At 36.4% G+C, this 25,861-nt stretch overlaps 1 protein-coding gene across 1 annotated transcript in view; it reads right to left on the bottom strand.

Moving 5' to 3' along the window:
• Senp7 (SUMO specific peptidase 7) overlaps positions 1–25,861 on the bottom strand; it is a 99,398-nt gene that overhangs the window by 18,791 nt on the left and 54,746 nt on the right. Inside the window, exons 7-14 of the mRNA XM_050122388.1 lie at positions 21,189–21,301; positions 17,842–18,026; positions 16,812–17,142; positions 15,397–15,554; positions 11,781–11,927; positions 8,580–8,613; positions 5,504–5,683; positions 1,670–1,932 (exon numbers count right to left, since the gene is read on the bottom strand). Coding sequence (XP_049978345.1) covers positions 1,670–1,932; positions 5,504–5,683; positions 8,580–8,613; positions 11,781–11,927; positions 15,397–15,554; positions 16,812–17,142; positions 17,842–18,026; positions 21,189–21,301 — 1,411 coding nt within the window. The remainder of the gene's footprint in view (positions 1–1,669; positions 1,933–5,503; positions 5,684–8,579; positions 8,614–11,780; positions 11,928–15,396; positions 15,555–16,811; positions 17,143–17,841; positions 18,027–21,188; positions 21,302–25,861) is intronic.

The raw sequence follows: 25,861 nt of genomic DNA, 5'->3' as shown, positions 1-25,861 counted from the left end.
AAAAAAAAAGAGTACAGAAAAACAAGTATTAGTTTTGAAAACCACAGAGGTAAAATCTAGATTTATTACTGAAAACACTATTACTAAAAGAAAGGTATATCAAAGAGTAACAACTACACTTTTAAATTTTCTACACATATATAATCAAATGAAAAAGTTTACTTTTTATCAAAAGATTTCATATACACTACAAGGGCTGAAGTTTAATCTAAAGTCCTACTTCCAGGTATGAGTTCCACAATTAAAGAATTTAACTTTGTGGTTCAAAATAATCAAAAAAGGTAGATAATATTAGGAAAAAATAAAACTTTAAATTAAAGGACACTGAACTCATACAATAACTGGTATTCTATTATTAAATGAAAAGTAATATATAAATTTGTATATGCAATATAGTTAGGCTTTCTGCTTCACCCACCACTATTATGGGTATCTATGGGCTGTGTGTGTGTGTGTGTGTGTGTGTGTGTGTGTGTGTGTGTGTGTGTGTGAACAAATGTGTTTGCCATAGCTACTTAAGACATAATTTTCTTCTAGACATAATTGACAATTATGTAAGTCACATATTACCAATATATAAAAGGGCATAACCTATTTTTATTTATTTACCATTAACATTGCGCATACGTGTGTTTATGATGTATATGCATGGGCATGCATGTGCCACAGCATGTGTGTGGAAGTTGGTTCTCTCCTTCCAGCTTTCTATGAGTTCCAGAAACTTGCACAAGCGTTTCACTCAACAAGCTATCTAAAAGTTCCCTAAACATAAAAATTTTAATTACTATTGTTTTGAGATAATGTTAGACTTACAGAATGTTGAAAAAGGGAAAAATCTGTCTATATCCTCCTAATCTTAATATCAGAAACCAGTAAAAATCTGACTATCAAAACTAAAAAGTAACACTGAGAGAATATCAGCTAAGGACTTTGGTCTGATTTCACTACTTTTCCTATTAATGTCCTTTTTCTATTTCGGGATCCCATAATTCCTCAGCCTTTTCCTGCTTCAGCACCTGGTAGTTCAGAGAGTAATGGCCATGTGTTTTATAGCTGGGGCTGTCTCCTCCTTTCCCTAGCCATCAGATCTGGACTGTACATTATGGGGACACAGACGTGGTGTGCGTGCTCGATGTGAGGGGCATGCCTTGCTGGATAGTGTCAACTATGAGCGCTTGGCTCCAGGGACGTCTGCCAGGTCTCTCCACTACAGAGTTCTACCTTTCATTCTCTAATTTAACGAAGACTGGGGTATGGGACTTGAGGTTATACACATGTAGTTCTCTATGAGTTTTCACCCATTAAATTCATAATGTATTCGTGAAGCTGGCCAGCCAGCAACAATCATAAATACAGTGCTTTACTTGTGACTTTGTATTTCCTTTATTTTTTTTATTATTATTGAATTCTACTTGAAGCACTGTCGCCACCACTTACAATTCATTCAAGCTTTCACTCCATATCTGCATCAGCACAGACCCAGAGATGTCTATGCTGTCCTTTGGTTACCACCTCATCCTATTACTGCTGATTCTGCTGAAGAAACTTTCCAGCTTTGACACTGGAAATTCGTTTATGTTCTTGTATCCTTTTAACAAAACAGTATTTTAATCAGTAGACCAATTTCTACCTCTCTACCCTCAGTCAGTTGTGTTGGCCGTATGCTAACCTGAGATAGTGACTTCCTCCTCGTTTCTGTATCAGCAGCGACGGGGAAAGAGCAAGTTGAAGCACAGTAATAGTGAACGAAAGAGCTTTCTTTTGAAGGGATATCCTGAAACAAAGGAAATGCCTGAACCCAAGACAACGGATAGGAGAGCTCTGATTCTCCATTGCTCTTACTTATTTCCATCATAATATCTTTCAATTTCAATTCTTCTTTTTGTGAAACGGAACTGTTTAACTCAAGGAAAATGAATTCACTGGCTTTTGCTATAAAAGAAAAAAAGAAATCAATTTTTATCAATACTTTTAAAAAGACAACTGTAATCTAATTGTGAACAACAGTAAGGATTTTATTATTTTTTTTTATTGAGCTCTACATTTTTCTCTGCTCTCCTCCCTATCTTTTCCCTCCCCAACAGTAAGGGTTTTATGTAAAACCCAACCACATATTTTGTATGTTAAATAATAACAGACAAGTTTAAATTCCAAAATAGGCAGCTGGAAATCAAAAGCCCAAATTCACACTATTAGGTTCCTATTCTACTTCACAGAAATTAAAATTCCAAGTGATACTGACTATACCTATCATTCAAAAAGCTCTAGTAAGTATTTGCTTATGAGTGTATAAATGAATGAACGATAATTAAGCCAGTATTTATTTTAGTCTAGCCTCTGTCACAAATCCACCAACCATCTAAAAAACCATGCTGATTAAACACTCCTTCCTTCCTTAACCAGCCACTTCAATAATGGTCACACACAAAAAAATATTATTATCCACCCAAGACTAGAAATAGCTCTTTATAATTCCACAGCCTCTTCTTATCTGATTATGAATTTCTCTATTATATGTAATTAGAACAGGAAACTATTACTTTTTTGAGGATAAAATTTAACTCCCTACAACATCTAGTATATATTCAAAAAGAAGAGGGAAGAACAAGATCAAAAAGGTCAGAACTAATATTACTAACTTTATTTAATTCTAAACCAGATACCACTAGGAGTTGAAAAATAAAGTTATTACTTCAATTTACATATACATTTCATATACATTACATATACAATTTCAAGATACATATATGTAGCTATGTATGTGCTCTCAGAAAACAAAAAAAGCACTCATCTCAAGTCTTAGAAGTCTGGTATGTATATAAGCTGAACTTATTTATCAGAAACTAAGAAAACATACATAATATAAAAAAACTATAATTTATTTAACTTGGTTATTGTGTCACATTTTATAATAAAATAATGGGCAAAAAAATCTCTTAGGAAATGTAACCATGGATAACGTAACTTACTCTAAAGTCACACTTCAGCCCATAAAGTAAGCCTTAACAAATACAAAAGAAATAAAAAAAATTCTTGCATCAGATCATATGGCAAGATGAATAAAACCATAAATCCAGAGTAAGAGAGAAACTCAAATACTTGGAGATTGAACTCTTGTAGTAACCAACCACTGGGTCACTAAAGAAATCAGGTAGGAATTAATTTTTTAATTCCTAGAGTCAAGAAATGGAAACACAAGTTATCAGAACCATTGGGATAGCGCAAAGGCAGTCTAAGAGTTTACAGCTGTGAATCCTTACATCAAATTAAAAAAAAAATCAGAGAGCTATCAAATAAACAAGGCAATGGTGCATTCGAGAGCCTCAGGAAACAAGAACAAGCCAAACCAACAGGAAGTAGGTGAAAAGAAGTAAGGGCCAGGGCAAACTTCATTAAATAGTAGAAGAACAGAGCAAAGAATCAAGGACGGTTGGGGCTTAGACAAAATAGACTGGGACTGGTGGGATGATTCAGGGGTAAAACAGGAAGGCTGCCACCAAGCCTGAAGACAGAGTTTTATCCCCAGGACCCACATGGTAGAAGAAGAGAAGTGACACTCAAAACATGTCCTCCAACCTCCACACAGGCCTTGAGGCATATGCATGTGTGGTGTGTGATGCACGCACACTCACGCACACTCACACACACACACACACACACACATAAATAAATAAATGTAAAAAAAAAGAAAAAAGTTCAGAAATATTCAACCTGATCAAAACAAAGAGAAGTCATAGATGAGTAAAATTAGATATGAAAAGGGAGCCATTACAAAAGATATCAATGAAATCCAAGGGACCTTTACGGGATACTTTGAAAACATATTCTAAAACCCCGGAATTATTTAGAAGAAACGAGCAAATTTCTAGGTCAGTATGACTGGTCAAGGGTAATTAAAGAAGACATAATATAAAAAAAAAATAACAAGATCTATCACAAGCAACATGGTTGAAGAAATACTAAGGCATATCCCGACAAAGAAAAGCACAGGGCTATTCAGATTCACTACCCTATTCTTCCAGACCATTAAAAAAATAAGCAACAGAGCTAGAGAGATGGCTCGTCAGTTCAGAGGATTTCTGCCCTTCCAAAAAACTTGACTTTGGTTCCCAACACCACATTAAGTAGCTCACAACCACCTGAAACTCAAAATCTAGGGGATCTGACACACTCTTTTGGCTTCCAAGGGCACCTGCACAAAGTATATAAAAACACAGGTAAACATACATGGAGAGAGAGAGGGAGGAGGGAGGGAGGGAGGGAGGGAGGGAGGGGTTAACACTAATGCTCCTCAGAGAATTCCACAAAATAGTAAGAAAGAAGGAACACTACTTCAACGTACACAGCCAGCATCACTCTGGTATCAAAACCAAATGAGGGCACAACACGTAAGAAAACTATACACTAAATTTTCTAATAAACACAGACATAAAAATCAATCACTCAAACAAGTCCCTGCAAATTGAATTCATGAACGAACATGCTGATAAAACTTCACATATCATGACCATGTTGATACTATTGCAGGGAGACGAGGATGGTTCAACATATGCAAATCAATGACTGTAATACAAATGTATAAATATATTAATGGCAGAAATCACAGATCATATTAATCAAGGCAGAAAAGGCTTTGACAAAAAAAAAACAACACCCTTTTGACTTGAAAAAACCAATAATAAATAGAATATTCTTCAACACAATAAAAGCTACATATAACAATCCTATGCCTGAAACTATACTCCATAGGAACACGGAAAGTATCCCTCAAATCAGAAATAAGGTTAGGGTGCTCTCTTCACTCTTGCCAGGTAAGGAAATGAAGTCTTACCCAGAGTAATAAGGCAAGAGAAAGAAATAAAAGTGATAATAACAGGAAAGGAAGAAGTCAAATTATCTTCATTTGCAGGTGATATGATCTTACAATTTAAATATTCCACCCAAAAAAATCTTAGATCTGATAAAAACTCTCATCAAATGAATAGCACACAAAGCCAACATATGAAAACCAGCAACTTTCTATGCGTTAATGATGCACCTGCCAAGTACACATGGCAGAAGAGCAAGCGGACTCTTCGGAGGTGGAAGGGGACTGCAGGGAAGAAGAATGGGAAATGGAGTGCAAATAAAAAGTACATTAAATATGAAAATGTCATAATAAAACAATTGTTTTATATACTAAGTAAAACAGCTAACCAAAAAAGAAATATAACCATATATAACTAAAATATAGTTTTAATAGTACAAAAATGTTTTATCTTCAAAGTAGATGTTATATCAGACTTTTTTCATTTTTGATAATTTTCCATAACTGAATAAAATTACCAGGCAAAATCAAGTGGATAAGTAAAATAATTTATCTAGTATTAATGGATAACATTTTTAATTCAAAGAAATTAATTTCAATCCAATGAAAAGATAGTCTATAAGTTAGCATAGAAAACTAACTTCACACGTAAGTTTTGAGGCTCTCCTGAAATTTAGGAATGATCTTTATACTTACATTGCTGACTTAACATGGGGTTTTCTAGCTGGGTCTGAATCTCTTGAAGATACTTTGAGGAAACCCAGAGGAAGAGTATAGCATGGCTTCTCCCACTGTGATCATCGTCCTTGCTTTTCCATAACCCAAACCTCTTTAAATGAGTGGTGTCTACTGACAGCAAAACCTCATTCGTGGACACTGAAATAAATAAAACAAGCAATTTAAAAAGTAATCTATTTAGGAATATACCATCTCTGATACTTATTGATATACTGTATGTCATAGTAAGGGTTTCTATTGCTGTGATGAAACACCATGCCCAAAAGAAATTTGGGGAGGAATATGTGTGAAACTGCCAAAGAAAAATTTAATTAGATTAGCATCTAAGAAATGATGAGAATGAAAGAAGTAGCCTTCCCCAGGGAAGAACATACCAAATGGTTATCCAATATCAAATTGTCAGCCCAAAAAACTTACATACAAGTAATATTACAGAGACTAAACAAGTTTTAGTGATATATTTAAGAGTGTGCATGTGTGTGTGTGTGTGTATGTGTGTGTATTAAAGAAAAAAAGGCCATGAATTTGAAAGAGAGAAATAGGGGTGCAAGAAAGTGGTTTAAGGGAGGAATGAGGAGGAAATGATATAATTTTATTATAAATTAAAAATAAATAATACTAATTCATCTGAAAAAGAGGTGGACAGTAAAGAAATCCTAACTTCTTGACACATGCTGAAAACGTGCTATCATCCTCCAGACTCCTGCCCAGCCGTGCTCACTGCTGCTCTATTCAAAACAGGTAACAATGAAAACAACATAAATGCCCTACAAACAGATAATGAAAGTGTGGTACATATACATTACAGAATACTAGTCAGCTGTGAAGAAATAAATAAATCAATCATGACCTTACAGGTTTATTAGTCAGAACTAGAAAAGATAAACTGGATGAGGTAGCCAGACTCAGAGAAGAAAAAGGTAGCATGTTGTCTCTTATTGGGGGTTTCTAGCTTCAAATCTTCAAAAGTGCACAGCCTGGAGTTACTGCAGAAGCCAGGAAAGTAAAAAGGGATCATTTTGGGAGAGCATTAAGGAGGGGAAAGGAAGTGAAGGAGAAAATGAGAAAGTGAGGGCTTCTAATTAGGGAGGGAGATAGGTACAGAAGGAAGAAGGGGGTAAAATAACAGGGTTTCTGAAAGGTCATAAAGAATCATATTAACTACAATCTAAAAATGTCTATAATACATAGTAAGTCTATGTATAATATACGTATATAGTTTAAATGAAACTTTGCCATTGAGGCTGACAACGCTCCCTTCAAGACCCAAAGACCATCTACCAAAACCCCAACACCAGGGATGAGAAACCCTCTTCAGAGTTGTTCATCAGAGTCATTCAAGGGACTCCCAAATAGTACAGGCTTCTGCCCGTAGCTGCTCCTGAGAGGTGGAAGGTAAGTCCGTATTGCTGAAGACACCATGCACATCAGACACAGGGCCCAAAGGCTCCTGTGTTGAACTGAAATGAATGCTTCCTCCCTGAGGACTAGCTTTCATGTACCCAGAGGGCACCATGCAGGTTTCATAGGGAGGCAGCCAACAGTCTGACCAGCTCTGATGTATATGAACCACAATGACTACCAGCATGGCACAATAATCCGAAGGCTGAAGCAGTGGCATGCAGACCTTGGTGGTAACCAACAGCGCTCTAAAAGGACTTAAGATCCTCACCAAGAGGGAAATCATGCTTGGATCTAGAAACCTTGACAACTATCCAGAGCTACTGAAGTCACAGATCTTTGAGCAGAACCTGTAACTACCACTGTCCCTAACTACACTTATCTTTTTACCTGCAGATAAGTGTATTTCTTGCCACCCATCAAGGAAACTTCTCTTTGCAACAACAACAACAACAAAAAAAAACCCACAACTGATCAAAACGCAGTTGTGGATCCCAGTGCCAACTGATATACATCTGCAGCTCAGGGACCACTGCAGAAGAAGGGGCAGAAAGACTGTAAGAGCCAGAACATCAGGGAGTTTGCTGTGAGCTTGTGTCTCCTATGGGTGTCAGAAGCTACATCCTTGAAGTCTCACCAATATGACAAACACGAACAAGGAAAACAGTATATTACCTCTCAATAATTAATTCTAAACAGATTAGTGTTTTCTAACCAGGGCTATTAAGTTATCGTGTGCATTATATGTTCTCTCCAATCATTAGACTTATCACCATAGCAGAGTTCTCGATTCTGAACATGCAGGAGCTGAGGAACTGAAGCTGCCTCAATAACATCTTCAGTCCACCATGATGCTTCTGTTACTCTAGCTCATATCTGCTGTCATTTGTTCAGACATTTTTCTTCCTTGCTCTTTTTATAATTCACTTTCTAAAGAGAATTCTCTATCAGTTATTATTTTTCATCACTAATTACTTTGGAAAATTTTTGTTTAGGAAAGAATAAGAAAACAGTCTATGTCTCTTTAAGCTGTAGTCCATTTCCATCTGCTTTACTTAGAGAAGATAGAGCATTAAAAAACCTCTCTGTCTATGCAAATATATATGTTCGTGTACTTTTTTCCCTTAGTTCTTATTGTAATCATTTTTGTGTATAGTAAAATACTTGTGCTGTAAAATTTTTATTTTGTTAATCCTAAGAAATCATTAAGAGTATTTTAAGCCGGGCGTTGGTGGCGCACGCCTTTAATCCCAGCACTTGGGAGGCAGAGGCAGGCGGATCTCTGTGAGTTCTAGACCAGCCTGGTCTACAAGAGCTAGTTCCAGGACAGGCTCCAAAACCACAGAGCAACCCTGTCTCATTAAAATTTAAAAAAAAAAAGAGTATTTTAGTATCATTTGATTTATACTCATTAAAATGAGAATTAATATGTTCTCTTTGGTACTGTAAAGCATTTTAAGGGTTTTTTTGGAACTGCAAATAATGTTAAGCCCAAACATTATTAAATCACTTTACTTAGCTTCTATACTGAAAAGTGATGGTAAACTTGTGAAAAAATTTCAGAACTTTTTCTAATAAATGACTCTATACTCAAAAAAAGTGGAAAAAATGTCATTAAGAGAAGGTGGCTTACCTTGAAATGGGATTTTAATATACTTCGTTGTGAACTAAAAAAAAATATGAAACAAAAAATGAGTAAATGAGTTACTACTCCAAGTTTGTCTCTAGTCGATTTTCTTAGTATTCAAGTATTTAGTACTATTCAATGTTCAGTAGTAAAAGTACTAAAGAATCAAAGCAAAGAACTATTTCCATGTAAAGACTTAGTTTGAAGGTTGAGAGTGTCTAACTGTACAAGTAACTTTACCTGAATACTCACTTATAAAAATTGGTAACACCTTACTTTTTAAAAGTATGTTCTGAAATTCTAAGAAATAAGACAATGTCCAAAGAAATGTCAGGAGACCACATAAGGCAACAATTTCCAAAGAAGATAAGAATTCTCTTAGGGATTAACCAAACTCACAAGTGAACTGATCAAACAAAGGTGCCAATGTGCTATTTATTTGTAATGAGACATTAAAAGTATCCGAAGATAGCTATACCCCACCCGCTGGGGAAGTTCTGTCTTTGAAAACTAACAGAACTCAGAAGATTATTTTTCTACACAGAAACAGAACAACAACAACAACAACAAAAAAAAAAACCTGCTTACTAAAGAATGGCTACAAAAGTCTAACAAAGCTGACTTCAAAACAGTGATGCACCTGTCAAAGGATGGCAAAGTTAAGTCTCAAGCCAGCACACTCCTCTGCTGCGCAACTTTAGGTGGAGCATCGCCATCTCTTTTATCGTCTCTTTGTTCTTTTCAGGAACTCCTGGCTGAGCTCCTTGCTCTTTCTGATCCTTTGACTTCGTTACACTATTTCCACTGGTCTTCTGTGTGTCTGTTCAGCATAAGTGTTCTACTTATAGTTCAAGACAAAACCTTACACATACTATCTAAAACAGATTTGTCTTTTGACAATTGCTTTTCCCTTACTAACAAATAAATCTGCCTTATTTAACAAATAAATCTTTGGTTAAGTTTCTCTTCTGATCAATAGATTTATGAAACTGTTGACTATTTCACAGATAAAACTTGTGAAGACAAGATAAAAATCAAACAGACAGCATGTGAGTTCTAGGCAGTGACAGTGTTCAATGACAACACTGGTTTACTTGTATCCCGTTTGTTTTCTGAATTTAAAAATTACTTCATATTATATTTTTTAAAAGTACTAAACTCATATTCCACAGGGTAAAGTGAAGCCAAATGTCAGGCAATGGGGCATACTGGCTAAGCGCTGAGTTTGGATTTCAAATTCTGCTTCTGTTGTTTCTACCACTATAGTTAGGGAAGTAAACGGTAAGTCACTGAACCTTTCGCAGATTTAATTTAATAAGGCCCTCAACCCAAGGGTACTATTACCACAAAAAGATATATCCAATACCTCCTGTTAGTTTCATATAACTATTTAGTATATGTACATATTATAATACACATCTTCCCAAATTCTGACGTTTTACTAATCTCAGAAAATGCAGCTCAGTAAATATAAAGTACTACCTCTAGGAATAATATAGTTTGTTTTCCAGAGTTCATACCGCTATTACTTCAAAATTAATAAGAAACACTGTACCACAGTGTCCTGGGGTCAACTTCCTTACACGTGCACTCCATCTTCCTTCCCATACCATTAAATGCTCTTGTTCTACCAAAACCTACTAGGCAAAAATATGATGCTGATCTACATCTCTGTGTGGTTACTATAATACGCGATCTATTCCCAGCTAAATTTTAAAGCCTAGATAAGAAAGTGATACTGTAGTCAATCAGTTCTTAAAATAGTACATCTATTTGAAGAAGAATAAAGCTGACGGCAATGCTAATATATAATGTCCTTCAATAGTCAAAACAGCTCTCTGAAAATCAGTGTGCTTTGTAAACCTTCTCACCATCACAAGTGTTAGCATTTTTGGAAAAAAAAAAAACTATATTTACTGCTGCACTCTCTAAAGAGACAAATGACCAACTGAAGAAAGTTGCTCCTATTTGTATAACTTTCCATTATTAATTTCCTAATAAAGTTAAACAGTAACTATCAGAATAGTAAGAAAATTATTTAATTACAGTAATGTCTAACATAGTAAGTACTCTGATGTTTGAAAAACTAAACTTAATTATCTAATATATTTACTCAAAAACATTTCTTTCATTTGTTATAAAAAATCATAAATTCTGTCTGAAAACTGCATATAAAATACCTTTTGAAGACCAAGAAAGTTTTAAGACTTTTACCCCTCTCCCTTCCTATGTTTCAATTTGAAAAGCTGTCACATATTCTCTCGTCATAATTCTATATTCTATAGAATTCCTTGTAGTCTTTCTTCATGTACATAAATTACAGTCATTTATTAAACTGCTTTCCTACAGTAAGAGATAAATTTGTTTTGAGCTCCTAGCCTCAAGTGATTGCCTCACCTCAGCCTCCCAAAGAGACCACAAATGGGTACTACTGTGGCCAACTTAAATCCAGTGATAATTAAAGCAAAATACTAGGACAATTGAAATGAACAACAAATGAAAATTGTAAAAGACACCCATTCCAAAATGGAAAGGAGAAGTAAATTAATATAATTGTAAGTTGCAGAATAATACACATAATACTGCTTTATATATATGTACATGTATGAGAAATATGAAATCATACATTCCAAATTAGCAGCTGCTGTCTTTGTATTCAAAATTATTTGTGGTCTTTATGTAGATTTTTTTGTTTGGTTCTTGTTTTCCCCTACACTACGACAAACTTTACACTATTCTGAAAGTGAAAAAGTGGTCACTAATATTTTTATATTTTTTTCTTTATTTTGGCAATTATAATTACATCATTTCTCCCTTTCCTTTCTTCCCTCCAAACCTTTCCAAGTATCCCTCCTTGTTCTTTCAAATTCATAGCCTGTGTTCATTAATTATTGTTTTCATGCATATTTGTATATGTAGATATACATATATTTCTAAATATAACCTGCTCAGTTTGTATAATAATGCTGCGTGACTGTCTTCTGAGCAGATCACTTGACACTGGACAACTAGATAGTGTGTTTTCCCTGGGGAAGACTATTTCTTCTGCTCGCAGCATTCTTAGCCGCCTGCAGTTCTTTGTGTGGGGTTGAAACCATGTGGTCCTTCCCTTGTCCACTTCGGTAAGTCTATTGCTGTCCTTTTTCAGCTTGTCTTTAGGCAATCCTGTGGTGAGACGTTACTTAAAAAGTCAGAGGATTTACTTACCGTGACACAACCTTTTGAAGCTCCTTTTATTTTACCAATATACAGAGAAGTAAATACAAAATCCAGTTTCAGATCCATTTCACTATTAGGTTTAACACAGGAAATGTTTTCCATGTCAGGATTATATGAACATAATTCAGATGATGCCTAACAAAGAATAAATCATGCATGTATAAATCTCTAAGAATTATAAAAAAGATGAAAATTATGTTTTATCAAAGACAAAATTCTTCTTTAAATTATGATTAAAGAATTTTATGCTGTTCTTCAGTTGACCTGAGCTACTGAGAGCTCCCTGACTCTGGACTGATAATGGGCAAACCTGCATAGGCCCAAGTTAGGCCCACTGAATGTGAGGGACAGTTGTGAGGCTTGGGAAGTCTGGGGGGTCACTGGCAGTGGGGCCAGGATTTATCGCTGGTGACATCTAGGAATACATTCTTTTGGAGGGATACTGATATGGGAGGGTCTTCTGTTTTGTGTTGATTTCATTGGTTAATAAAGAAACTGCCTTGGTGATTTGATAGATCAGCCCTTAGGTTGGTGGAGTAGACAGAACAGAATGCTGGGAGGAAGAGGGAAGTGAGGCGATCGTCATGCCTCTCCTCTCTGCCAGGTCAGACATGCTGAATCTTTCCCGGTAAGCCACCACCTCGTAGTGCTACACAGATTATTAAAAATGGGTTAATCAAGATGTGAGTTAGCCAATGGGAGGCTGGAACTAAGGGGCCAACCAGTGTTTAAAAAAATACAGTTTCCGTGTAATTATTTCGAAGCATAAGCTAGCCAGGCGGCCAGGAGCCGGGTGGCAGGAACGCAGCCCTCAGCTCCTTCTACAGGATACTTTGTTTAGCCTAGATATAGTGGTGAGGGTCTTGGTCTTGCATCGAAGTCAAGTGTCCTACTTTGTTGACTCCCCATGGGAAGTCTTACCCTTTCTGAGGAGTCGATGGTGAGGTGGAGTGGAAGAAAGGTGGGGGAAGTGAGAAGAGGGGAGGGAGTGGGAACGGGGATAGCTATGTAAAATGAGGAAATATTGTATTTAAAATTCTTAATTAAAAAAAGAAATAAAAATAAATAAATGGAGAGACATCAGCGCCCGGCCTGCGTCTGTAAGGCCACCTGCTCCTTTCCATCGTGCCAAGCCAGCTGAAGAGCCGCCATGAGCAAGGCCCACCCTCCCGAACTGGAGAAACTTATGGACAAGCAGTTATCATTGAAGTTAAATGGCGGCAGGCAGGTACAAGGCATACTTCGGGGCTTTGATCCCTTATGAATCTTGTCATTGATGAGTGTGTGGAGATGGCAACTAGCAGGCAACAGAATGACATCAGCAAAGAAAAAAAAACTTTTTGCTAAATAAAAAATAAATAAATAAATGGATAAATAAAATAGAGAATTTTATGCTGTTCTTAATGTGAAAAAAGAGTTACTAAGATTTTTGAATAAAATAGAGATTTTAAACTTATTTTGAATCTTGGATACTTTTAGATTTTGTATGTGCATGGGTAAAAATTATCTTTTTTATTGTTTTTATTTCACTATACATTTTTCTCCATTTCCTTCCCTTCCTCCCCTCTCCCTTTCTACCCTCTCCCGTGACCCACGCCCTCCCAATTTACTCAGGAGATCTTGTCTTTTTCTACTTCCTATTTAGCTTCATGTATGTCTCTCTTAGGGTCCTCTTTGTTGTCTAAGTTCTCTGGGGTTGTGGACTGCAGGCTCATTTTTCTTTGCTTTATATTTAAAAGCCATTTATGAGTGAGTATATATAATATTTGTCTTTCTGGGTCTGGGTTACCTCACTCAATATGGTTTTTTCTAGATCCATCCCTTTGCCTGCAAATTTCAAGATGCCATTATTTTTTACCACTGAGTAGTTCTCTATTGTGTAAATAGAACCACATTTTCTTTATCCATTCTTCAATGGAAGGGCATCTAGGTTGTTTCTACATTCTGGCTATTACAAATAATGCTGCTATGAACATGGTTGAGCACATGTCCTTGTGGTACAAATGAGCTTCCTTTGGGTATATACCCAAAAGCTGTATGGGTATTGCTCGGTCTTGAAATAGATTCGTTTCCTAATTTTCTGAGAAACTGTCATACTAATTTTGCACTCCCACCATACAAGTTTGCACTCCCACCAGCAATGGAGGAGTGTTCCCCTTATTCCACATCCTCTCAAGCATAAGCTGTCATCAGTGTTTTTGATCTTGGCCATTCTGACAGGTCTAAGATGGAATCTCAGAGTTGTTTTGATTTACATTTCTCTGATGACTAAGGACGTTGACCATTTCCTTAAGTGTGTTTCAGCCACTGGAGATTCCTCTGTTGAGAGTTCTCTGTTTAGGTCTGTACCCCAATTTTTTATTGGATTATTTGTTCTTTTGATGTCAAGTCTCTTGAGTTCTTTTTGGAGATCAGTCCTCTGTTCGATGTGGGGTTGGTGAAGATCTTTTTCCATTATTTAGGCTATTGTTTGTCTTGTTGACCATGTCCTTTGCTTTATATAAGCTTCTCAGTTTCAGGAGGTCCCATTTATTAATTGTTTCTCTCAGTGTCTGTGCTGCTGGGGTTATATTTAGGAACTGGTCTCCTGTACCAATGTGTTCAAGTGTACTTCCCACTTTCAGTTCTCTGAGATTCAGTTTGGTTGGTTTTATGTTGAGGTCTTTGATCCATTTGGACTTGAGTTTTGTGCATAGTGATAGATATGGGTCTATTTTCATTCTTCTACATATTGATATCCAGTCATGCCAGCACCATTTGTTAAATATGCTTTCTGTTTTCCATTTTATATTTTTAGCTTCTTTGTCAAAAATCAGGTGTTCATAGGTGTGTGGATTGATATCCGCGTCTTCAATTCAGTTCCATTGGTCCTCCTATCTGTTTTTATGCCAATACCAGGCTGTTTTCATTACTGTGCCTCTATAATAGAGTTTGAAGTCAGGGATGGTGATACCTCTAGAAATTCTTTTATTGTACGGGATTGTTTTGGCTATCCTGGGTTTTTTGGTTTTCCATATGAGGTTGAATATTGTTCTTTCGATGTCTGTAAAGCATTCTGCAGGAATTTTGATAGGCATTGCATTGAATGCCTATCAAATCTACAGAGATTGGTTTCGGTTAAGATTGCCATTTTTACTGTTTATTCTACCTACCCAAGAGCATGGAAAATCGTCCATTTTCTGGTGTCTTCTTCAATTTCTTTTGAGATTAATTTTATGGGGTATTTTGGAGGTGTTGAAAGACATTATACCTATTTTGAACTGTGTCTCAAACTTACTTTAATGCCTCTCTCTCACCTGACTGCTACCCAACAAATAAGAATATTTCACTGGGGGCTGGAACATGACCCAGAAGATAAGGGTACTTTCCACTAAGTCTAACAACTGAGCTTAATCCCTGGAACCTACATAATGGATGAAGAGAACAACTCTTGAAGGTTATCCTCTGACCTCCACAACTGTGCCATGGCCTACACATCCCCACACACATACACACAAATAAGTAAATATGTAAAAGAACTGTTTTAACTTTGATAATGAAACAATGAAAAATGCTTTTTAAAGTAACACTTAATTGCAACTCTGAGAAGGCAGAAATAGATTACCTGTACAGATTCACATGCACCCAGTCGTAGTTCTGACAAATGTACTTCAGAAGTCCCCTGATTTTCACTTGCAATCTCAAACTCTCGATTAGGCTGTAAGTTCAGAATTACTGAATTCTTACGTTCAATGGGTCCTTCTTCATCACTGGAAACAACAACTAAAAAGGAAAATGTGTTTTAAATGTGTTATAATAATGAATTATCTTTAATAATCATATAAAGTCTAAATATCTATATATTCAGCTTAAATCTAACCTATCATTCACTACGTGATTAGTAATAGTTATATACAGATTCTACATCAGCATTACTATTTAATAGCTTCCTACAATCTTACCTTCGAAAGAATAAATGTATTTAAAAGATGACTAAAGCCATAAGTAAACATGGTACACTCTGGGTATTGAGTGGTCCTCAAAGATTTGCAACTGAAAAGCCTGGGCCCATGCGTGTTACTTCTGAGATGAGATGGAGCCTTTCAGAGGTAGGGCCTAGCAGTGGAAGATCCCCAGGTCACTAGACAAGGTCACTGGGGCTTGCCATAAGAGGAGCTGCTGTCCAAGCCATTCCCTTTGCTCCCTGGAGAATGAAATGTGGTTTTGCTCTACTGTATGCTCCCTGATACTTCCTGCCATCCAGAACATGCACGCTCAGCAGCACAAAGCACTGGGTCCACTCAATCTAGACAGAAGTCTAGGTAACTTTAAGTCAAAATAAAATTTTTCCTCATCTCCCTCTCTCAACTCTGAACCATTATCAGGATTTTACTCTTTTTTTCCTTCCCCTTTCTCTTTCTCTTGTGCTAGAGATTGGATCCAGAGTCATGTAAAGGCTAACCAAGTACTATGCCACTGAGCTGTATTCCCTGTCCAATCTTTAACCATGAAATTATATCAGGCATTCTGTTACAGCAATAGACAAGGTTAGGAACAATGTCTAGTTCTAACAGAGAGTACTGTGATATCATTCTAAATAGTGCCAAGTCCTTTCACGTCACTTTCCTGCGGGTAGGGAAATGGATGGCTAGAAGATACAGAAGCAACTCACTGTGGACTCTTTAGAGTCTTTTAAATTCTTGTATCAGAAATTTTTATCACAACCACCTGCAACTCCAGTTCCAGGAATCTTGACACCCTCATTTAGTCTCTGAGGGCACCAGGCATGCATATGGTGCACAAAACACACATACACATAAAAAAAAAAAAAAAAAAAGAAACAAACAAAAACCTTACTGTTTACAGACTCCATTTGTTTACCTAAATTAGTATTACATGATTCATAAGGGAACCACTGAGGATGTTTTCCCTAAAGTTAATGTACTTCCCAGAGGCCCAAACAGCCTTAACAAATTGTGAGAAAAGCAAAAGCTCTGAGTAAAGCTTTGAAAACGAGTGTCTTTACAATCTTTTACTTACTTGGTTCAGCTGAGATCAACAATTGGCTCTCTTCACTGTTTCCACCTACAAGAGACTTTTCTTCTATAGTCAACTCCTCGCCCTTCTCAGCCGGGGAAGAACCCTCCACCTCATTGTGAGAAACAGAGCTCTCCGGGCTTCTGTTGGGTGAGCAGGCTCTCCCAGAGGCAGCACTGACACCTGCTTCTTGAACGGCAAGTGAGCACACATTAGTGGCCTCGCTCTCTGAAGGTTCAGGTGTAAGTCCTACAGGTGGTGCTGGGTCCCAGTGACGGCTTTCACTTGATTTCTCAAGCTTACTGGAGGCTGTGGAATCATTTTCTTCTTCTTTCTGAACATTTTTTTAAAAAGTAGAGAAATTACATTTTTCCATTTTGGTTTCCCTAAGGCACACTTCTAAGACTTAAGTTCACAAGGAGTAACATAAAAATGAGAGTGAATCTTTTTATAGGACTATGAAGATGGCTACACAGCTGTGCTAACTACGCCTAGCAGTATCATCCAAGTACAGTGATACAGCGTTTCACCTATTGAATCTGATGCCTAAGTAATTTTTAAAGAACCAAATAAAGAAATTTCCATATATGGCAAAGTCAGAGCAAAATGAACTTTAGAATGAGAGGACTTTTGGCATATTTATTTATTTAGTAACAAAAATTGCTTTTAGTAACAAAAGCAAAAACATTGAATAAGAAGGAACATCAAAAATTATGAAAACTCTTGCCACCAAGCCTGACAATTTGAGTTTGGTCACTGGTGCACACATGGTGAGAGGAGGGAACCAACTCCCACAAACTGTGCTCTGCGCGTGTGCGCATGCATGATCACACTTGTCTGTGCGCGCACACACAGAAATAATGAAGTAAACTAAAAGTAATGCAATTTAAAGTTTTAAAAATAAAGTTTACACAGAATAGAAAAAATCCAATAAAGTAAAAAGTTCAAAGAAAATTCATTATTTAGCTACCATTAACTCATGTTCATCACAGTACAAAATTATTTCCTATGGCATTTAAATGTATCTACTCACCCCATATTCTGTTGACTTATCCAAAGAAGATTTAGAATTATGAGAATCATGTAAATGACTTCTAAACCTTTTCTTTCTCTTCCTGGATACTGGAGTGTGTTCCATTTCTGAATAAGAACATGAAGTCTTCTTGTTTCTGGTCCCCTCTTCAAGATTATTGCAGTCTTTACTTTCAGGATTAAAATCTTTAAAAAACATAAAAAGCACAGCTATGCCCAAAAAGTATACAAAAGTTCCTTTTACATGAGTTGCCAGTTGTACTGAAATTACTATACTAACTAAATCTCATTAAAACCAAACTCTGTAGTGGCACTGGATGGAAATATCAAAGGGTGAGCCTATATAAACCAGTTGTGTTTTTTAGACAACAGATATGAGGGCACACGGCAAATTTTATGGGGAGGAAATATCCTTTCAAGAAGTGATGAAGGGCTGGAGAGATGGCTCAGAGTTTAAGAGCACTGACTGCTCTTCCAGAGGTCCTGAGTTCAATTCCCAGCAACCACATGGTGGGTCACAACCATCTATAATGAGATCTGGTGTCCTCTTCTGGCATGCAAGCATACGTGGAAGGAATGTTGTATACATAATAAATAAATAAATCTTAAAAAAAAAGATACAGGCAACTAAGGAACCCTGAGAGTGGGAGAAATTGTTTAAAAAAAAAAAAAAAAGAAGTGATGAAAATGAAACAAGTAACCATGGCTTTTCTATTTGATATAAACACATTTTTGTTATTACTGTTTTGGTTTTTCAAGTCAAGATTTCTCTGTGTAGCCTTAGCTATCCTGGAAGTTACTCTGTAGACCAGGCTGTCCTCCAACTCACAGAGATCTGCCTGCCTCTGCCTTCAGAGTGCTGGAATTAAAAGTATGCACCACCACCACCTATTAATTTTCTTATTATTATTTTGTATTTGTTCTAATTAGCATATAAAGTAATGAGTTTCGTTATGGAACTCATTAGACTTTTGTTTCTGTTCATCAATCCTGGTCCCCAATTCCTCTCCCAGTATCCCTGTAGCCAGCCTACTTTCTAGTTTCTGACCGTTATTCACACTCGCTCCCACATAACTACACACAATATTCAAATTAAAGCCAAAGAGATCTTATACCCTCTTTTTATATAATAATCTACAGATCCAAGAATATCCTGGCAAATTCCATGATTTCATTTTTCTTTAAGGCTGCATGGGCTTATTTCTGGGTCTCTGGTTATATTCCAGTTGTCTGGGGTCTGTTTGTGGGAATACATGCAATGTTTGTGATTATGGGTCTGTACTACAATCTGAAGTCAGACACTGGGATGCCTCCTCCAAGTTCTGCCTGTTTGGTTTGGGTTTGGCTTGGCTGTCTTTTCTGTTTCCATATGAATACTTAGGATTAATTTTCTTCATGCTGTGAAGAAGGTCACTGGAATTTTGGTGGGGATTATATTGAATCTTTATATCACTTTTGGCAATATAGTCTTGTAACAGCTTTGGCTGTCCCTGATCTCACAAAGATCCGCCTGCCTCTGCCTCCTGAGAGCTGGTATTAAAGATATGTGCTACCACTGCCCAGTGGTCATTTTCATAATATGGTGTTAATTCCACTGATCCAGAAGTAATTTAAAAATTCCTGGAATAAAGTAAAACTGGTAGCACAACCTACTGGAGTGTCTGAGCTAGAGCCAAGGCAGTCCTAAGAGAAAAGCTCATGACAAAATAGCAGCCGTGTCTGTGTGGTCATGAGTGAGTGGAAAAAATTTAAAACAAAGAGTAAACAAAAGATAAATGAGAGAGAGAGCTACAGAAAACAAAAATTAGACTAGGCGGAGCTGGTCAGTATCCCCAGCCACACCACATTACTCATATAATCTCAAATATTCAAAATAAGACTCAGCCAGTTTCAGTTACAAAATACTTCTGATAAAGTCATTTCACTCTAGTCAGTCTTCAAGCCTTTTAACGATCAGACTTAAAGCTAAGAGCACATAAATAACACTACACTCCCAAGCTTCACACAGAGCATAAGAAATGTGTCCACTGTAAACTAACGGTCTCAGTGGCTGTGTGGAAGCCTGTGTCCACAAAGTCACTTTCTCTAGTAACTGCCCTGAAAAAAGCTCAGCCAGCCTCTTGTATGCATAGAAGTCAAGTCCAGTTTCCTTAGTTTCTACGAGGTCTACTAAAAAATATTGTAGGCACTGGAGAGAGAATTAAATGATTAAGATTAGTTGATATCTAACTTCAAGGACATGAACTTAATCCCAGAACCCATGGAAAGGTCAGACATGGTTTTGCATACACCTGACACCCCAGCTCCAAGAGGGTGGAGGTAGGAAGCTTGCTGGGGCTTACTGGCTGCCAGCCTAGGAGAAAACTGAAAGCTCTGGGTTTAGAGGAGTAGGACAAAAATGATAAACAAGAAAAGCCAACACCTTCTCTTCCTCCCGCAGACATCACACACACACAGAATCCAAACAGTTATATTTGAAATGAAATACATAAATTTTTGCACAGTGTGATTAAAGAACATTTTTTTCTCGTGAATAATTTACAAAATTACTCAGAAAACAGATTATCTCCCTTTGTTTTAAACTATCAACAATCCAAAAGAGCTCTAATGGCTAAGGTAGTAATTTAAGTTTTCATAAATTTTGGTTTAAAAAATTAAATATTAAAAGAAAAATAAAAAGGAAAGGGGTCAGATTATTAATATTAATAATTAATTAATATACATCAGGAGACCTGTGAAGAATTTTAGAAGCCTGAGATGTATTTGCCTTCATGTTTGCTAAGCTGAATTAGGTGGGTATCCTTTTATTTATTTATTAAAGATTTCTGTCTCTTCCCCGCCACCGCCTCCCATTTCCCCCCCCCTCCTCCAATCAACTCCCCCTCCCTCATCAGCCCAAAAGGCAGTCAGGATTCCCTGCCCTGTGGGAAGTCCAAGGACCTCTAGGTGGGCATCCTTTGAGAGTTAAAAGCAGTTCTGACCAATGCATTTTGTAGCAAGAGACTAGACAATGGGAAGAGCATAATAACATTCCAGATAACAGTAATATTAATATTCATGAAAACAATTCGAATAGCCAAACTAACATAATTTCAAAGATACTTTTACTCCATACACACATAAAAAGACAAAAAGTAATGTTCAAATTCAACTTTTGGGACTGGCAAGTAGAGAAAGAAATATATACTTAGGTATATAAATAAATAATGTTCAGCAATTTTATTTGTATTAGATAACTACTTCTCTTTACTTTTGCATATCATTTCAATATTACTATAAAATATTCATAACAAAGCTGCTATAAATAATAAGTAAAATTCTAATTCCAGTTTTCCAGCAATCACAAACCTTTAGGCTGAGTATCAGATGTCACAGAAATGCCACGGTCAGCTCTGTGCTTTTCTTTCACATTTGGAGCCTTCTTTGCAGAAATGTTATCAGTCTTTCTTGGTTTTGATCCTCTGAAAAACAGAATTGTATCAAATTCATTTCTAATAAGGCTCAAATGAATTTAGAAGACACCGACACAAATTCAAATAAAAATTCAATAGGCTAAAAATAAATTCTTACATGTAATACTACATGATATAGATACTTTAAAAAAAAAAGTTCATATGCTGGGTAGTGGTGGCACATGCCTTTAATTCCAGCACTAAGGAAGCAGAAGCAAGGGATCTCTGTGAGTTTGAGGCCAGGATGGTCTAGAGAGCTAGTTTTAGGACAGCCAAGGCTACACAAAGAAACCCATTCATGAATAACAAACAAATAACAACAACAACAAAAACCCCATTGAACTCAGATCTGAAAAGTTTTCACTTCCGTTTCACCCTTACATCCCAAAGGTCTTTGGGGAAAGGACACTGTATCTGCAAAATGAGAAAAGAATAATCTTACACGAACTAGGTAGGTCAGAGCTCAAAAAGTAAAAATTCAACAACACAAATACCCTGATATTCAACCAGTATGTAATAAACAATTATAAGTCAAAGCTAATTGTTAATATATTTCAAAATGGTTCAAAAACAAATCTTAAGAAAAAAATGAAGTTTGGAATGTGTTAACAAATTTTATCTATAGGGGCTGGAGAGAGGGCTCAGCGGTTAAGAGCATTGCCTGCTCTTCCAAAAGTCCTGAGTTCAATTCCCAGCAACCACATGGTGGCTCACAGCCATCTGTAATGAGGTCTGGTGCCTTCTTCTGGCGTGGAGACATACACGCAGAGAGAATATTGTATACATTATCTATATAAAATTATTTAAAATCTAAGATTCAGGCAAAATAACTAAAATAGAATATTGAGGGGAAAACAAATTTTAGTCCTTGTGTAGTGGTGCACTCAGGACGCAGAGGTTGGAAGATCTCTGTGAGTTCAAAGCTAGCCTGGTCTACAGTGAGCTTCAAGACAGACAGGCCTACATTGAAAGACCTTATTCTCCCCACCCCCGCAAAAAAAAAAAGGAGAAGAAAAGAAAGAAGAAAAACAAATTTTCCATGATAAGAATAAAACTTTTGACAAAAAGGAAAATATAAAGCTTGGTTTAGAAGAATTGAAACCTATTTCATCTGAGGATTATTTAAAAGACAGGATGAAAACAGGAGAAAGTACAACATAAATAGCACCTTTGTAGTATATTTCTTTTTAAAATGTATGCACAAATTTTATACATATAAGATGAGCAAAATATAACCTATAAGAAAAATGATTGAAAATATAATAAATGAATTATAAATTCAAAAGCTATAGAAACCAATATTACCAATGTACTATCATAGTAAAAGGATCAGTCATTGCTATGATTACACTTATTCAGCTCTTTATACTTACTTTAATGTAATATTCTTTACTTAGAACTTGGAAACTAAAATCTCAAATATTCAAAATAAGATTTAGCCAGTTAAGCCGGGCGGTGGTGGCGCACGCCTTTAATCCCAGCACTCGGGAGGCAGAGGCAGGCGGATCTCTGTGAGTTCGAGACCAGCCTGGTCTACAAGAGCTAGTTCCAGGACAGGCTCCAAAACCATAGAGAAACCCTATCTCGAAAAACCAAAAAAAAAAAAAGACTTAGCCAGTTTAACTTACAAAAAAACTTTGACTAAGTAAATTCATTCTATTTAATCTGAAGCCTCAACCATCAACTTTAGGCTAATAGCATATAAGTAACACTATAGTAGCCAAGTTTCATTTGCTAAAGATAAAAGCCAAAAGCAAAACAAAGCCTGTTTTGTTTTTTAACCACCCAGCAAAATACCACAAAACACTATAAACAAAACTACAATGTGATCTAAATGGTTTTTTAAATTGAAATGAAATAAAAAGCAACGAGACAGAAAAACTGCAGGAGAAATTTAAAACATAAAACTGATTTTTAAATGCTCATTATTCCTGCTTACAGACAATATGATGCTACAGATAACAGACCCTAAAGTAGGATTGGACAGATGGCTCTGGTTGAAGTGCTTATTGCAGAAGGCATGAGGACCGGAGGCCAGGTCTCCAGCGCCCACATGCAAGAGTCCCAGAACCCATGTAAAACCGTGTGGGCATGCCTCAGTATATAAAGTGGAGAGCAACTGAGGAAGACACCCGACATCAACCTGTGGCCTCTATATGAATATACACACTCTCTCATACACATGAGCATGAATACACATATGCACACACGTCATACACACATACAAATGCAAAAAAGACCATGAAGGTATAAAGATTCCTCCAGAAAAGTCAAAGTTGACAAATACTTTCAGCACTACAGCAGGATGTAAAATCACATACAAACATCAGTAGCTTTTGTACATACCAATAAAAATGCAAAAAAAAAAAAAGTTGGGGCAAAAATCTATTCACAATAGCTTTTAAACAAATAGTTTGTGACAAGCCTAACCAAGGAAGTAAAGGATCTCTATAAATAAAAACTATGAACCACTGTAGAAACTCAAGACACCAGAAGCTTGGGAAGGCCTGCTTCCTCAGGGACGGGCAGGATTAATACTGTGAAAATGAATAATGTCACTGAAAGAAATCTACAGATTTAATATAATCCTCATCAAAATTTCAAGAAATTCTTTATAAAATTAGAAAAAAAGCAATTCTAACATCCATATAGAAGCATAGAAGACTTCAAAATAATGAAACTAATCCTGTACAGCAATGTTGGATGTATCTTAATACCCGATCTCAAACTAAAAAAATCATAGTCACATGGCACCAGCACGGAAACATACATGTAGACTAATGGAAAAAAACAGAAGAGCCAACAGCCACCCCTGAACATTCCTCATAGCCTCTGACGTCAGAAGTTCAGCAGGGTCCAGCCTGCTTAGTACCTGAAAGGGAGAACAGATGATCCAAAGAAGCTTCCGCAGCTGCAGCCTCCTCATTTCTGAGAAAGGTGAACACACTAGAGAAAAGCCTCTTCTACAAACAGTGCTGGGAAAACTGAACACCCGTGTGGAAGAATGAAACTACGTCCAAATTTCTCACCCTTCACAAACAACAAGTCCAACTGGATGTAAGACCTTAAAGCAAGACCTAAAATCTTGAAACTATTAGAGCAAAACACTTCAAGACATAGGCATGGACAAGGATTTCCTGAAAAAAATTCCAATATCGTAGGAAATACTTTCAAGAATTGGCAAGTAGGAGTACGTGAAATTAGGCGTCTGTATAGAATATGAAACAATCATCAACTTGAAGAAACACTCTACAGAACAGAAAAAAAACTTATCAATTATATATCAAATAGGGATTAACATATATTAACATATAGAATCTATAAAAAAAGCCACAAAATTTTAAAATAAAACAAATCATTCACTTAATAAATAAACTAATAAATTAAAGAGATAGTTCTCAAATGAAGAAACATAATTAGCCTACACATTTTTTAAAAAATATTCAATATTTTATGCCAGTGCTGGTGGCCCATGAGTTTGATGCCACCCTGATCTACAGGGCAGATTCCAGGACAGTCAAGGCTACACAAGAGAAATCCTGTCTTGAAACACAAAAACAAACAAAAAAAGTATTAATGATCTTTAAGTCTATCAAGGAACCATAAGTTAAAGATACAGTGAGATGCCAATGCATCAAAGTCAGAATCACTATCGTCAAGAAAACAAATGATGGCAAACTTGCAAGGACAGGGGAACCTTTTTACATAGCTAGTATGTGTGCAAACTGACTTGGCCATTACAGAAATCAGTATAGAAAATCCTCAAAATATTAAAAATTGAACTAACATACAGATAGAGCCACACTGTGCCTGATCTATTACACAGGACATCTAAGCATATCACAAAATAGTTAAACACACCAGGTTATTGCTACACGATTCACATAAAATACTGGGATTAGAACAAGCTTGATTCCATCAGTAAAAGAATACAGGGAGAGAATGTTGTATATAAACACAACAGAATTTTATTGTAAAGAACAGTGAGAATTATGACATTTGCAGTAAAATGTTAAGTGATAGAAGGCAGACACAGAGACAAAGACTCTTTTCTCTCAGATGAAGAATCTAGACTTTTAGATACACAAGACAGGTGCATAAATAGATACAGAAGACAAAAGTAGGAAAAGGTCTATGAGAATGAAAAAAGAGATATAAAAGGAGTTATGGGGGGACAGGAGAGGGTAAAAAATACATGTGACATGAAAGCAATAAAGATATTTGAAGGATAGTAAAAACGGCAATTCTACCAAAGAATTTATAGATTCAATGCAATCCCCATCAAGGTCCCATCAAAATTCTTTACAGACCTTGAGAGGACAATAATCAACTTTATATGGAAAAACAAAAAACCCAGGATAGCCAAAACAATCTTATACAATAAAGGAACTTCTGGAGGCATTACCATCCCTGACTTCAAACTCTATTACAGAGATACAGTATTGAAAAGAGCTTGGTATTGGCATAAAAACAGAGAACTCGACCAATGGAATCGAATAGAAGACCCTGACTTTAATCCACAAACCTATGAACACCTGATTTTCGATAAAGGAGCTAAAAGTATACAAT

Source organism: Alexandromys fortis, unplaced genomic scaffold, assembly GCF_014885135.2.
Source record: "Alexandromys fortis isolate MF-2015 unplaced genomic scaffold, M_Fortis_MF-2015_v1.1 scaffold_187, whole genome shotgun sequence".
Lineage (NCBI taxonomy): Eukaryota > Metazoa > Chordata > Mammalia > Rodentia > Cricetidae > Alexandromys > Alexandromys fortis.
Note: the sequence above shows the minus strand (reverse complement) of the source record. Positions and strands in the feature narration are given on the sequence as shown.